Source organism: Ovis aries, chromosome 10 (assembly GCF_016772045.2).
Source record: "Ovis aries strain OAR_USU_Benz2616 breed Rambouillet chromosome 10, ARS-UI_Ramb_v3.0, whole genome shotgun sequence".
In the NCBI taxonomy this organism is placed as follows: Eukaryota; Metazoa; Chordata; class Mammalia; order Artiodactyla; family Bovidae; genus Ovis; species Ovis aries.
Genome location: NC_056063.1, coordinates 71822940 through 71836132, shown reverse-complemented (window position 1 = coordinate 71836132; position 13193 = coordinate 71822940). Strand labels below are relative to the sequence as shown.

Here is a 13193-nt window from a genome sequence, read left to right as displayed (position 1 = left end):
AAAAAAATTTTTTTCAATTGTGATAAAATATATATAAAATTTGCTAGATTAACCACTTTAAGTGCACAGTTCAGTGGTGTTAAATACATTCACATTGTTGTACAGCCATCACTACCATCCAGCCTCAGATCTCCTTTCATCCTGAAGAACTGAAACTCTGTACCCATTAAACAACAACTCCCCTCTCCTGGCCACTCCTGGCACTCACCATTCTTCATACTGTATCCATGAATTTGCTATTCTAGGTAACTCCTATTAGTAGAATCATACAGTATTTGCCATTTGTAAATGACTTATTTCACTTAGCTTAATTTTTTCAAGGTTATCTGTGCTGTAGCATGTGTCAGCATTTTATTCTTTATTAAGCCTGAGTAATAATCTACTGTATGTATGTGCAACGCATTTTGTTTGTTGATTCATCTGTCAATGAATCCTTGGGTGCCTCCACCCTTTGCTATTGAGAATAATGCTGCTATAACATGCATGTTCCAGAATTGCTTCGAGACCTTTCTTCCAATTCTTTTGGGTTTATACTCTTAAGTAGAATTGCTAGGTCATATGATAATTCCATCATCAACTCTTCAGAGCAACCAGCAAGTTGATTTCCATAGTAGCTGCACTATTTCACATTCCTATCAGCAATGAACAAGGATTCTAATATCTCTACATCCTTGACAATACTTATCATTTTCTTTTTTTCTCTCTCTTTTCTTTGATAGCAGACATCTTAAAGGGTATGAGGTGGCATTTCACTAGAGTCTGAAAAGAATATCTTGGTTTTAAAATTACTTAGAGCAATTCTAGGTATTTTTGAGGTCATGGGCAGGTAGCATCATCCATACCCAAGTCCACATTTGCCTTCCTTTGGGTGTCATGTTGGACATGCTTTCTGATAAACAGGTATTTCAGGACATATTGCACCCACACTCCAGGAAGCACATTTGCCTGGCTCGTTCTGTCTCACCTCCTCTCTGTTTCTCATCTCAAGGGGGTATTTTTCTGAGCTTCCCCTTTTGGGCAGATGATTACTAAGTATATAAATAAAAACTCAATTTAAAAAAAAATCATCAAGTCCTTCAAAGCAGAGGGCAGGATGATAGATGAGGATACAGGATCCCCTTGGCTATATATCTGGGGGATAGTAATTTCTCAGTAAATGTTACAGAATTATGTTGAGTGAATGAACCACAAGGAATGATAGGAGTGTCTACCAGTGCATATAATCTAGTCTCCAAACTCTCCTTGAAAGATTTACTACTTTATGAAGAAGAAAAGAGAACAGCATCAGAGCCCAGGAAGAGATGGCCAACTCAGCACTCCACCATCAGAGCAGGCACATATGGGTCTACATGAAGCACTGCACACTCACTCACCTATCTTGTCCTCACAACAGACTGAGGGGGTGATACCATTATCTGCCTTGTAAGACAGAGAAAACCAAGGTACATAGAGACAGAATTCTCAGTCCCCTGCTCTTCCTTATTCTGTACTGCCTCCCTGGTGAAAATTATTCATTAATGACTAAATTGTCAAAGTCTCCCCAAAGCATCTATATATCCTACAATTCTCAAAGCCCCACAATTTCACAGAAAGTTCTCCAAGGGGATAAACACTTTAAAAAGATGTCCTTGTTTCCCACACCAAAATTACATCTATAAGACAGTTATTAATAAAATTCATATTTCCCTATAGGAACCTCCCCAGCGCTAAGCAAATCATGTATCCTTCTGTTCTCAGAATTATGTGATTATCAGTGGAAACGCTGTGGAAACTGAGGAAGTCTGAGTCCAGAAATCTCTCTCAGTAAGTTGTTAAATCACATGCACACAAAACTAACAAATGAACAACTACAACAACAAAAAAAACAAAACCTGGTATCCAATCAAAGTGTCTGTTGAAACTACCTACTGCTAAATATATGCTCTTTTGGGGAAAAAAAGCATCAACTCATTCACTTACCTTGAAAAGACCAATCAAATTAAAAGCACTTAAACTTTAGACACCTTATAAAAAGAACATGTGAGAGTGTTCTGCTGTGCATACCTGAAGTGCAACTGACATTTTCTTCCTTAAATCATGAAGTCCAATACTGGTTGTCAAGATTCCATCAATATAAATGTCACCTTCTGGTTCTGACAATCTAAAAAGGGCAGCAATGAGGGAGCTTTTCCCAGCTCCTGTTCTTCCCACGATGCCATACTGTAAAGAGACCCAGGGGGATGAACAATTAACAGGATGCACAAAACCCAGGAGAACCCTAATTGTTGAAGACGAATTTTAAAAGTTCTGTTATATGTAAAGAATAGTCTTATAGTTTCTCAAGCAAGACCCTAATGACATTTTGAGCCAATAATCAATTATTGAGGGTTGGGGCCTGTCCTGTATATTGTAGGATGATTAACAGTAGCCATGAATCCACTAGATATCAGATGCAATCCCCAAAATTGTGGCAACCAAAAATGACAGAAATTCACAAATGTCCCTGATTGAGACCACCGTCATCAAGAATATACAATATAAACTATAGGGACTTTCATGCCTTCTATTCAGATTTCCCTGATTAAATGCTTAATATGCAGAAAATTGTTTTCTTTAATTACCACATAGTATCCATTATGTGGTATCTTAAAGGGGGAGACACATATGTGTATGTGGTGTTTATATGTATGTGAATGTATATTTGTAACTAACATTCGTAAATAAAGGAAGAAGATAACAACAACAAAAAAATAACCTGACTGCAGTGAAAAACCAGCAGTCTCCTAAGTGGTCCATAAGAAGTTAGCTTTTAAATTAGTTTTATTCCTACTCCCTGGGTAATTTGACCTTGAGAATTACATGGGTAATTTTACAGAGATATCAACAAGTCAAGTCAGAAGTATTATACACAAAGAAATACTCACTTTCTCAGGGATATGTTATTTATTTAAGAGGAATTATTCTTTGGTAGAAAAATGAAATAACTTCCTGATATTAAATATCTTAATTATATTTTATCTTGAAAGGAAACATCTTCAAATATAAAATGCAGGCCTCAGTCTTGAAAGACAGAGGCCAGTAGAGAAAATGTACATAATGAGACCAACAACAACACAAAGAATATTTGCTGTTTACACGGGACCTTTCATTGGAGTAGTTCAAAAGGCACTTTATCAATACATTAATACTTAAAATTGAACCTTGGAAAAACACATGTCAAGTGTCAGTCTATTTACTAAAACCAAAGCAGAGAGAAATTAAATGCACTAACAGTAAGATTAAAGAATTGATACAATGTAGGTAAAATGCTGCTGGTTGGTGGTTTAATCACTAAGTTTTGTCCAACTCTTGCGACCATGGACTGTAGCCTGCCAGGCTCCTCTCTCTGTCCGTTGGATTCTTCAGGCAAAAATACTGGAGTGGGTTACTCTTTCCTTTTCCTAGGTAAAATGCCAGTGGGGAATAAACCACATTCAAATGTATATGCAGAAACGGGCCTTTTTTTACCACTGAGTTTTTAATGTGGACCACTTTTATTTATTTATTTATTGGCTGTATAAGAAAGCATTAGACAATCAGTCGTGTCCACTTCTTTGTGACCCCAAGGACTGTAGACTGCCAGGATCCTCTATCCATGGAATTCTCTAGGCAAGAATGCTAGAGTGGGTTGCCATTTCCTACTGCAGGGGATCTTTCTGACCCAGGGATAGAACCTGGGTCTCCTGCCTTGTAGGCAGATTCTCTACCATTTGAGCCACCAGGGAAGCCCAACTGCAAACTTTCTGAAGGAAGCTCTCCAAGAGATGATTTCATCTGTATTGAAAATCTGGAATTGATGAGAGTGTAATATATGCTTGGATCATTTTTTCTTAATTTTTCTTATTTTCTTTTAAATTCTTTATTTGTATTGGTTTTGCCATACATCAACATGAATCCATCACAGGTATACATGTGTTCCCCATCCTGAACCCCCCTCCCTCCTCCCTCTCCGTACCACCCCTCTGAGTTGTCTCAGTGCACCAGCCCCAAGCATCCAGTATTATGCATAGAACCTGGACTGGTGACTTATTTCATATATGATATTATACATGTTTAAATGCCATTCTCCCAAATCATCCCACCCTCTCCCTCTCCCACAGAGTCCAAAAGACTGTTCTATACATCTGTGTCTCTTGCTGTCTCGCATACAGGGCTATTTGTAATTCAGTAAAGTTTTACAACTCATGGCTTTAAAAAAAGAACGACTAAATCTTTCTGAGTAATATAATCAGAATGTTTAGAACATTTCAGGTTTTCTGATTTGAAAACCTCTGAAGTTTCATATCTTAGTCTGTCAAAACAATCATGGCATTTCAAAAAAGAATTTATCTTTATAGAGATTAAACATAAGAAAAGTGGGTTCAGCTAGTTTTATTATCTTATAAATATAATACAAAGACTGTAAGACATTTTATTATTGTTCAGTAGTGTCCAACTCTTTGCAACCCCATGGACTGCAGCATGCAAGGTTTCCCTGTCCTTCACTATCTCCTGGAGTTTGCTCAAACTCATGTCCATTGAATCAGTGTTGCCATCCAACCATCTCATCCACTGTCATCTCCTTCTCCTCCTGCCTTCCGTCTTTCCCAGCATCACAGTCTTTTCCAGTGAGTTGGTTCTTTGTGTCAGGTGGCCAAAGTATTGGAACTTCAGCATCAGTTCTTCCAATGAATATTCAGGACTGCTTTCCTTTAGGACTGACTGGTTTGATCTCCTTGCTGTTCAAGGGACTCTCAAGAGTCTTCTGCCACACCCCAGTTCAATAGTATCCTTTCGTCAGTGCCCAGCCTTCTTTATGACCCAACACTTACATCCGTACATGACTACTGGGAAAACCATAGCTTTGACTATATGCACCTTTGTCGGCAAAGCAATGTCTCTGCTTTTTAACATGCTGTCTATGTTTGTCATAGCTTTTCTTCCAAGGAAGAAGCATCTTCTAATTTCATCGCTGCAGTCACCAAGCACAGTCACTTTTGGAGCCCAAGAAAATAAAGTCTATCACTGTTTCCATTGTTTGCCCATCTATTTGACATGAAATGATAGAACCAGAAGCCATGATCTTAGTTTTCTGCATGTTGAGTTTTAAGCCAGCTTTTTCACTCTCCCCTTTCACCTTCATCAAGAGGCTCTTTAGTTCCTCTTTGCTTTCTGCCATTTGGGTGGTATCATCTGCTTATCTGAGGTTACTGGTATTTCTCCTGGCAGTCTTGATTTTAGCTTGTGCTTCATCCGGCCCAGCATTTTGCATGCTGTACTCTGCATGTAAGTTGAATAAGCAGGGTGACGATATACAGCCTTGAGGTACTCCTTTCCCAATTTTGAACCAGTCTAGTGCTCCATATCTAGTTCAAACTGTTGCTTTTTAATCTGCATACAGGCTTCTCAGGACATTTTGTACCTTATGTTAAACCCTAATTCATATAATATAGACAGGCCATTCTCTGCATACAGGCAGGTTGTAGTGTGTATATATGCAGCTCATGTGTTCTGTGTACAGGCAGGCCTCAAAGATATTTTGGATTTGGCTCTAGACCACCTCAACAGATGAATATCAAAATAAAGCAAGTTATAGCAATGTTTTGTTTCTCTGTGCAAATAAAAGTTACATTTATATGATATTGTAGTCTAATGACGTACAATAGCATTATATATAAAAATGTATATACCTTAATTTTCAATATTTTATTGTTAAAAGAATGCTAACCATCTAAGCATTTACAGGGTAGTAACATTAAAAACCACTGATCACAGATCAGGATAATAAATATATAATAAATAATAATAATGAAATGGTTTGACATATTGTAAGAATTATCAAAATGTGACAGAGACATGAAGTGACCAAATGCTATAGGAAAAATGGTGCCAATGTACTTGCCTGACACAGTGTTGCCATAAATGTCCTTTTTTTTTTTTTAAGCATTATCTGTGCAGCACAGTAAAACAGGGGGGCCTTCTTATACATAAACCAACACACATCAGGACACAGGTGAGAACTGATCTGTGAGAATGTGTATATATTCTCATGTTATCAGCTCCACTGAAACTGATCCATCTGTGGAAATGGGAACATCTGTAAACTTTGGGCAAATGGACTGAGATATGTAGGGGCACCAAGGACTGCTCATGACCACAGGACTGTGAGTTCCAAACTCCAGTGAAGAAAACTAAAAACCAGGGGACTTCCCCGGCAGTTCAGCAGTTAAGATTCTGTGCTTCCACTGCTGGAGGCGTGGATTCGATCCCTGGTGAGGGAACTAAGATCCCACAAGCTGCATGGCCCCAGGCCCTCCAAAAAGAAAAAGGAAACTCAAAGAAAACCTAACTCTCATTATTCCTAGAGTTCAGTCATCAAAGCTATAGTCTAAACATCTTTTCTGGGTAACCAAAGGGTTTTACCAATTGCCCATGGAGAGTTTCACCAGTATCAGTAAGCTCACATTCTTCAATCTAAAGACACTTGGGGGCTTCCCTGGTGGCTCAGTGGTAAAGAAACTGCCTGCCAATGCAGGAGACGTGGGTTCAGTTCCTAGTCCAGGAGAATCCCACATGCTGTGAGGCAACTAAGCCCATGTGCCACAACTATTGAGCCTGCACTCTAGAACCCGGGAACCACGACTATGAGCCTACATGCTTCAACTGTTGAAGCCCTCGCACTCTGTAGCCCATGCTCTTAACAAGAGAAGACACCACAGTGAAAAGCCCACACACAGCAACTAGAGAAAAGCCCAAGCAGCAACAGAGACCCAGCCCAGACAAAAATAAAGAAATAGATAAAGACACTTGGAGAAAATCTTCTGTTATTTGCTTTGCAGTGGCCCCTTTCTATTTTTCCAACCAAGTTGCTCTCTGATGATGACACTTGTTAGACACTTGCTCCTGGATCTCTCTTCACACATCAAACTCAGCATAATCAACACCCAGTGCTCCACACAAAACAACCCCTTCATCTGTCTTCCCCACTTCACTATCATTACATCTTTCCCAGGCTCACAGCATTTAAAAACAAAATAAACTCTTTCCTTAATCATAATTGGTGAAAATGAATTTGAAGTGTAAATAAATACTAGCTATAGCCTAGCACTCTGAAAAAAAATTCTTAAAATGTTTTTACTTTCTAGGCTTCTGTGTGTATGCTTGTATTTTTTTTTCTATGTGTTCTTAAAGATACAAGTTCACATATTTAAAGAAAAGACGATTAATGTGAACATACTCTTATATGTGTTTTAATTTTGTATTTCTAAAATATTTATTTAATGGTTGCATAATATTATAGTACATGTGATCATTTATTTAACAAATTCTCTACTGCTGGATATTTAGGCTGTGTCAAATAGTTAGCTATTATAAATGACTATGTGTTAAATATCCCTGAAGCTAAATCTTTGAAAACAACTTTAATCATTTCCTTCACAAAAAATCTCAGATGTGGAATTGCTGAGAGTCATGTATGAACCCCCTGGAAAGCAAGGAGATCAAACCAGTCAACTCTAAAGGAAATCAGTCCTGAATATTCACTGGAAGGACTGATGCTGAAGCTCCAATACTTTGGCCACCTGACACAAAGAGCCAACTCATTGGAAAAGACCCTGATGCTGGGAAAGATTGAAAGCAGGAGGAGAAGGGGATGACGGAGGATGAGATGACTGGATGGCATCATTGATACAATAAGCATGAATTGGGAAAACTGTAGGAGACGGTGAGGGACAGAGAAGCCTGGTGTGTGTCAGTCAATGGGGTCACAAAGAGCCAGACACGACTAGGTCACTGAAAAACAACAGCAAAGTATGAACATTTTCAGAGGAAGTGGTTAAGCTGCTAACCCTCCGGAAGTATGACACCATTTTCTACTCCCACCCATTTCCCTGCATGTTCACAAATCCAGGTGTTATAGCTCTGTTTTAATCAACATCAACTTCATTTCAAAAAGTGGAATCACTTTCCCAGGATGTCTTGCTCGAGGTATAACAGCTCATGGCTCCCTGCCCCCTGAACCTGCCCACTCTGGTCCATGTGCTCTCACTTCTCAGATTAAACTCCTGAATGCCAGCTCAGCACCCAACACTCCACCCCAGGACATCTCTTCTACAAAACTGTCCTCTCTAACCTCTCCATCCTTCATGTACACAAGTCAGCATCTTTGGTATCACTAGCTAGTTGCGAAGGTTGAATGTAAAAATGTTTGTTACACACTTGGTAGTTCATTTTCCTGGATGCTTTGCAGGTGTCTAAGTCTTCATTCACTGAATCAGGACATCATGCTTTTGCTTATGCTGGTCTCACCACTCATTACGGCTTCCACATGCATTTCCACCTGCTGAAACCCTAACCACACATCATTAAGTCTGTCTCACATGTCTAATTCCTTGGAAATGCTCTTTCTGTCCCCTAAAATGGACTTGTTCCAACTCTAACAGAAGTTATGTCATTTTTATAAGCATGTTTAAAAACTGTGATCTCCTTCTAGCTTACAAAGCTAATATAGCCATTTTCTTATTTCTTCAACCAGACTGCAAATGCTGATATCAGGATCTGTATTGGACTTGACTTTTTATTATTTGTATTACCTGTGGTGTCCTGAGAAAAAGAAACTCCCATGGGAGCTGAGATTTTTAACTCAGTCCAGAGAAATTTATGGAAAATCTATTACCATATTGAGCTTCCCTGGTGGCTCAGATGGTAAAGCGTCTGCCTGCAATGCGGGAGTCCCAGGTCGATCCCTGGGTTTGGAAGATCTCCTGGAGAGGGAAACGGCAACCCACTCCAGTACTCTTGCCTGGAGAATCCCATGGATGGAGTAGCCGGTAGGCTACAGTCCACGGGGTCACAAAGAGTCGGACACGACTGAGCGACTTCACTTCTTCACTTCATTACCATATTATTTAAGTACAAGATAAATCAGACAGACAGACATAGCAGATGGATCCTACAGCCATAAATACAACTTCAAATGGCCAACACCTCATTCTCATGGGACAGACACCTTCCACAGCATAAGCAATTATGGTTATTTTATACCTTATGAAAATGACAACCATTTTTGTCCAAGCATTTACTCTGGGTGTTTTACATGCCTTATCTTAGTTAAGTTGTACATGAACCCTATAGGTTACAATCTATCGCTTCCATTTTGCATAAGAAAAGATTGAGATTTAGATCAATTAGTCTGTCCAAATATCAGAGCCCATAAGTAGCAGTATGGGACTCAAATCCATGTCTGTTGGCCTCTTTTCCACCTGCCAATGAGCCTCCTTATCTCCTGGATGGCCTGACACCTTATCATGTTTCTGAGTAGCTAGAACAGAGAAAGTGGGGGGAGGTGCAGCTGCAGTTAAAGAAAAAGGCCTACCATAGAGATCTTATGGTCAGAGAGTTAAGGCATGTTTTGGAGACAGGCATACATGTCGTGAGTGAGAACAAAGAGGGTACCTGAGGACAGGTGGACCAGCTGTCAACAGGAAGACCCGGCACCCACAGCCAGACTGAGAGAGAAACCTGCAGCTAAGTGGGACACATGGTACCTGCGGAACAGGCCAAACAGACCTCATGCCCTTCTTGGGGCAGCAGGACTCATTTTTGATCCCATCAGGTGGTGAAACAGCCACACATACACTGCTGCACTGGGCTGTCTCTGACTCCAGGTCTAGGCAGGGCCGAGCCTGTGGGAAATCCCTCCAGTCCCTGCAGGAGGCTGGTGTGGAGAAGGACAGACAGCAGGATGAAAACTACCTGTAATGAAGACAGACTCCACTGGAGAGATGCAAAGAAATGTAGTGGAATCACACAGAATTAGATTATAATGCAAAGGTGCAATTTATAGAACATCAGTTCAGTTCAGTTGCTCAGTCATGTCCAGCTCTTTGCAACCCCATGGACTGAAGCATGCCACGCTTCCCTGTCCATCACCAACTCCCAGAGCTTACTCAAATTCATGTTGATCCAGTCAGTAATGCCATTCAACCATCTCATAAAAGCATAAAGTGAGTAAATCTAGTGGCACAGAACATTCTAGAGCCTCTTGCTCAGTTAGCAGCAGAGATTTGGGAATTCTTGAGTTCAATTTCAAACTGTCAAAGGACATTCCTTGGGAATCACAGGTTATCACTCATCAAAAACTGCCCATGGGAGAGAAAGGTGGATGTCATGTTCTGATACGAATCTGAGTCAGGAGGGCTGGGTGGGCCTGAGAGCCTGCATTTCTAAGAAGCTCCAGGAGATGCAGGTGCTGCTGGCTCTGGCACCACAGTCTGAGTCACAGGGAATTAAGAAGCCAGCAGGGGAAGGGGATTATCTGGGAGTGAAGGGAGCAGTTTTTAAGAAAATATTACATAAAAAAGAGGAAAAATGTAGGAAAATAATATTTTTGCACATTATAGCATGGTCTACTAAGCATCTGTGAAAATGTAGCATCCAAATAATAGCTGTGAGAAAACAGAAAGCAAAATCAATCTACCTCAAGAGCTGGAAAATATTTTATTGCCTAGAACTCTAAAATGATCAAATCAACCACAAAATCATCTAAATGAAAAATGAAGCCCATGGTTAGACTCTAACCAGGAAGTCTAGGGTGCTATTTACCTCATGTTGATTTTTTTTTTCTGTTTGGCTGCGCTGGGTCCTGATTGCTTTGCACGAGCTGTCTCTAGTTGTGACGAGTGGGGGCTACTCCCTGTTGCAGTGCACGGGCCTCTCACTGAGGGGGCTTTTATTGTTGCTGAGCAAAGACTTCAGTAGTTGTGGCACATGGGCTCAATAGTTGTGGTGCAGGGCTCAGTTGCTCTGTGGCATGTGGAATCTTCCCAGAGCAGGGATTGAACCAGTGTCTCCTGCATTGGCAGGCAAATTCTTATCCACTGCACCACCACAGAAGTCCTAGTTCCTTATTTTCACTTGCAATTTCTTCTGTGAATCAAAATCCTGACTAGTACCTACTATACTTTCCTATTGGCTCTAACTTCCAGGAATCAGAACAGAAGAGGAAAGGAGGGAAAGAGGATAAAGCTCCACATCTGCTGGGCTGGCTCATTCCCATGTCTGCTGCCCGCACCCCGCCCCCCACCCCCACCAATAGCCTCTCTCAATCAAATCCAACACCAAAGGGGCATCCTGGAGTAACGGAGGCTGGGACAGGTGAGCAGGAGAGGGAGCTTGACATATATACAAGTGGGGTGAACCACCTCATGAACACGTTGCCCGGGTGTCATCTCCAAACACAGAAATGAAGCTACCAGTGATACTGAGAGTGGACCAAGGCACAGATCAAAAGACGAGTCACTTCAGTTATTAATTCAGTCTCCAAATTCACTTTTCCCTCAAACGTTCTAGAATCTCAATAATCCTATGATTTTCGGGTTTTAAGAAGGAAGAATAAGAATCTGTTATGTTCCTAACTTGTCCTACAAAGTTTCTTAGATAATTCCTATTTTATGGCTTTGGGGGAAATTTAAGACAAGTGCAGGTGAACAGAATTACATTTACAACAGAAAATCTGACAGACACACTGTCTGAGAGTGAGTAAACATCACATACAGTGCTCAGGGACAAGATTGTATCAAGAGCTGTGGTTAATGTTTTCCTGACACAGAAGTTCACATTTTTCCTGACCTACACTGAAACTGGAAATAATTAGGAGGGAGCTTTTGCCCTGTGACTAACTGAAACTGCTCCCTGGGTAGCATTTGGGCATTAAGTTGAATATTCTTTCATGTTATAAGGGTTTCATTCATTAAATCACAGCACAGCCATTAGATGGGTCTGGGGTGGTAAGAGTTTTAAAGAGCAGTTCTTTCAGTTATATATGGTGTTGTCATGTGTATGTGTGGTGGGGGGGCGGGAGGGGGGTTGGTTTCTGCTTGCTCACACCTGAGCAGTCCCTCAGCAACCTCTCTGTGCCCTGCAGAATGCCACATTCTGGGAACAAAGATGAAAACAAGCTGCTCCCTGATTTTAAAAACACTAAGGTACTATGAGATACAGATCCCAAATTACAAAGCATGCCACAGGTGTTATCTTTTATTTTAATTATGATGAAATTCACATAAAATTTAACCATTTTTAAGTGTATAGTTTGGTGTTCAGTACATTCACATTTCTGCGCCACCAAGCTTGAGAATTCTTTTTTCCTCATAAAACTGAAATTCTTACCCACTAAACAAACAACTCCCCATTTCCCCTTCCGGAGTCCCTGGAGACCACCTTCCTACTTCCTGTCTTCTTGGATTTGACTACTCTAGGAATCTCACATAAATGGAATCAGAGTATTTATTCCTTTTGTGTCTGGCTTATTTCCTTTAGCAAGATGTCATCAAGGATAATCCACAGGTCAGAATTTTCTTCCTTTTTAAGGCTGAATAATAATTCATTGTAAGGATTTAGTTCCTTCCAAATTTTGGCTGCCATGAACATAGGTGTACCATAAATGCTATCTTAAAAGAATATATAAGACACTAAGGATATATCAGTGTGTATATATATGTTATATATATATATATATAATATATATATACAACATATATATTAGTATATTAAGTATGTATATTAAAATATATAATATATATTAGCATATTACTATATATAAGGGTATATTAAACCAAGGGTCTCGAAGATGCACTAGACTTGACTCAGAAAATGAGATTTTCACCATCCAGATGACAGAGCGCCTGGTTCTCTGAGACAGAGGGGCAGCGTGCGCACTGGGAACAAGGAGGATATGGTGCTTTGGAAGAAACTACACACAATCCCAATGCACGGGGATGTGTATGTCAGAGACATACTTACAACAGAGGGTGGTGGGGAAGAGCTTCCAGCCACCTTGCCAGTTGTTGTTTAGTCTCTTCTTCAAGACTCTGTCCTGGTCCCAGCTGAGGGCCCCAACTGAGTGTGGAATGAACAGCACCAGCAGACATGGATGCTGGCAGGTCCAGGTCACAAGCCTCTCTGCCATCTTTCACGTGTATCTTCTTTGCTCCCTTCAATTTGCTTTTGACTTTGAGCCAGTCTCTAGATCCTGCCTCCATCTGAGGCCCTGGTTCCTCACTCCTGACTGGGTCATTATTCAGGCTCTTCTCTGGTGGACACAAGGTCACCGCACGGCTCCTGCTGGGATGGACTTGAGGCTACGTTATGGTTCCAGCAGCAGCTCACACAGCCCAGTAAGGATCAGATCTGGGCTA

The 13193-nt window shown here is 40.6% G+C and overlaps 1 protein-coding gene across 28 annotated transcripts in view; it reads right to left on the bottom strand.

The window, feature by feature from the left end:
- Positions 1-13193, bottom strand: part of LOC105614203 (ATP-binding cassette sub-family C member 4-like) — a 264375-nt gene that overhangs the window by 128339 nt on the left and 122843 nt on the right. For 26 of the 28 annotated variants that reach the window (XR_009595282.1, XM_060394611.1, XM_060394614.1 and 23 more), the window contains one exon: positions 2044-2199. Coding sequence is in view for 26 of the 28 variants with exons in the window: in XM_060394611.1 (XP_060250594.1) it covers positions 2044-2199 (156 nt within the window). In the remaining 2 variants the exon portion in view is untranslated. Of the gene's footprint in view, positions 1-2003; positions 2200-13078; positions 13191-13193 lie in introns of those variants that run through there. The other 2 variants (XR_009595281.1, XM_060394631.1) reach the window with 2 other exon arrangements.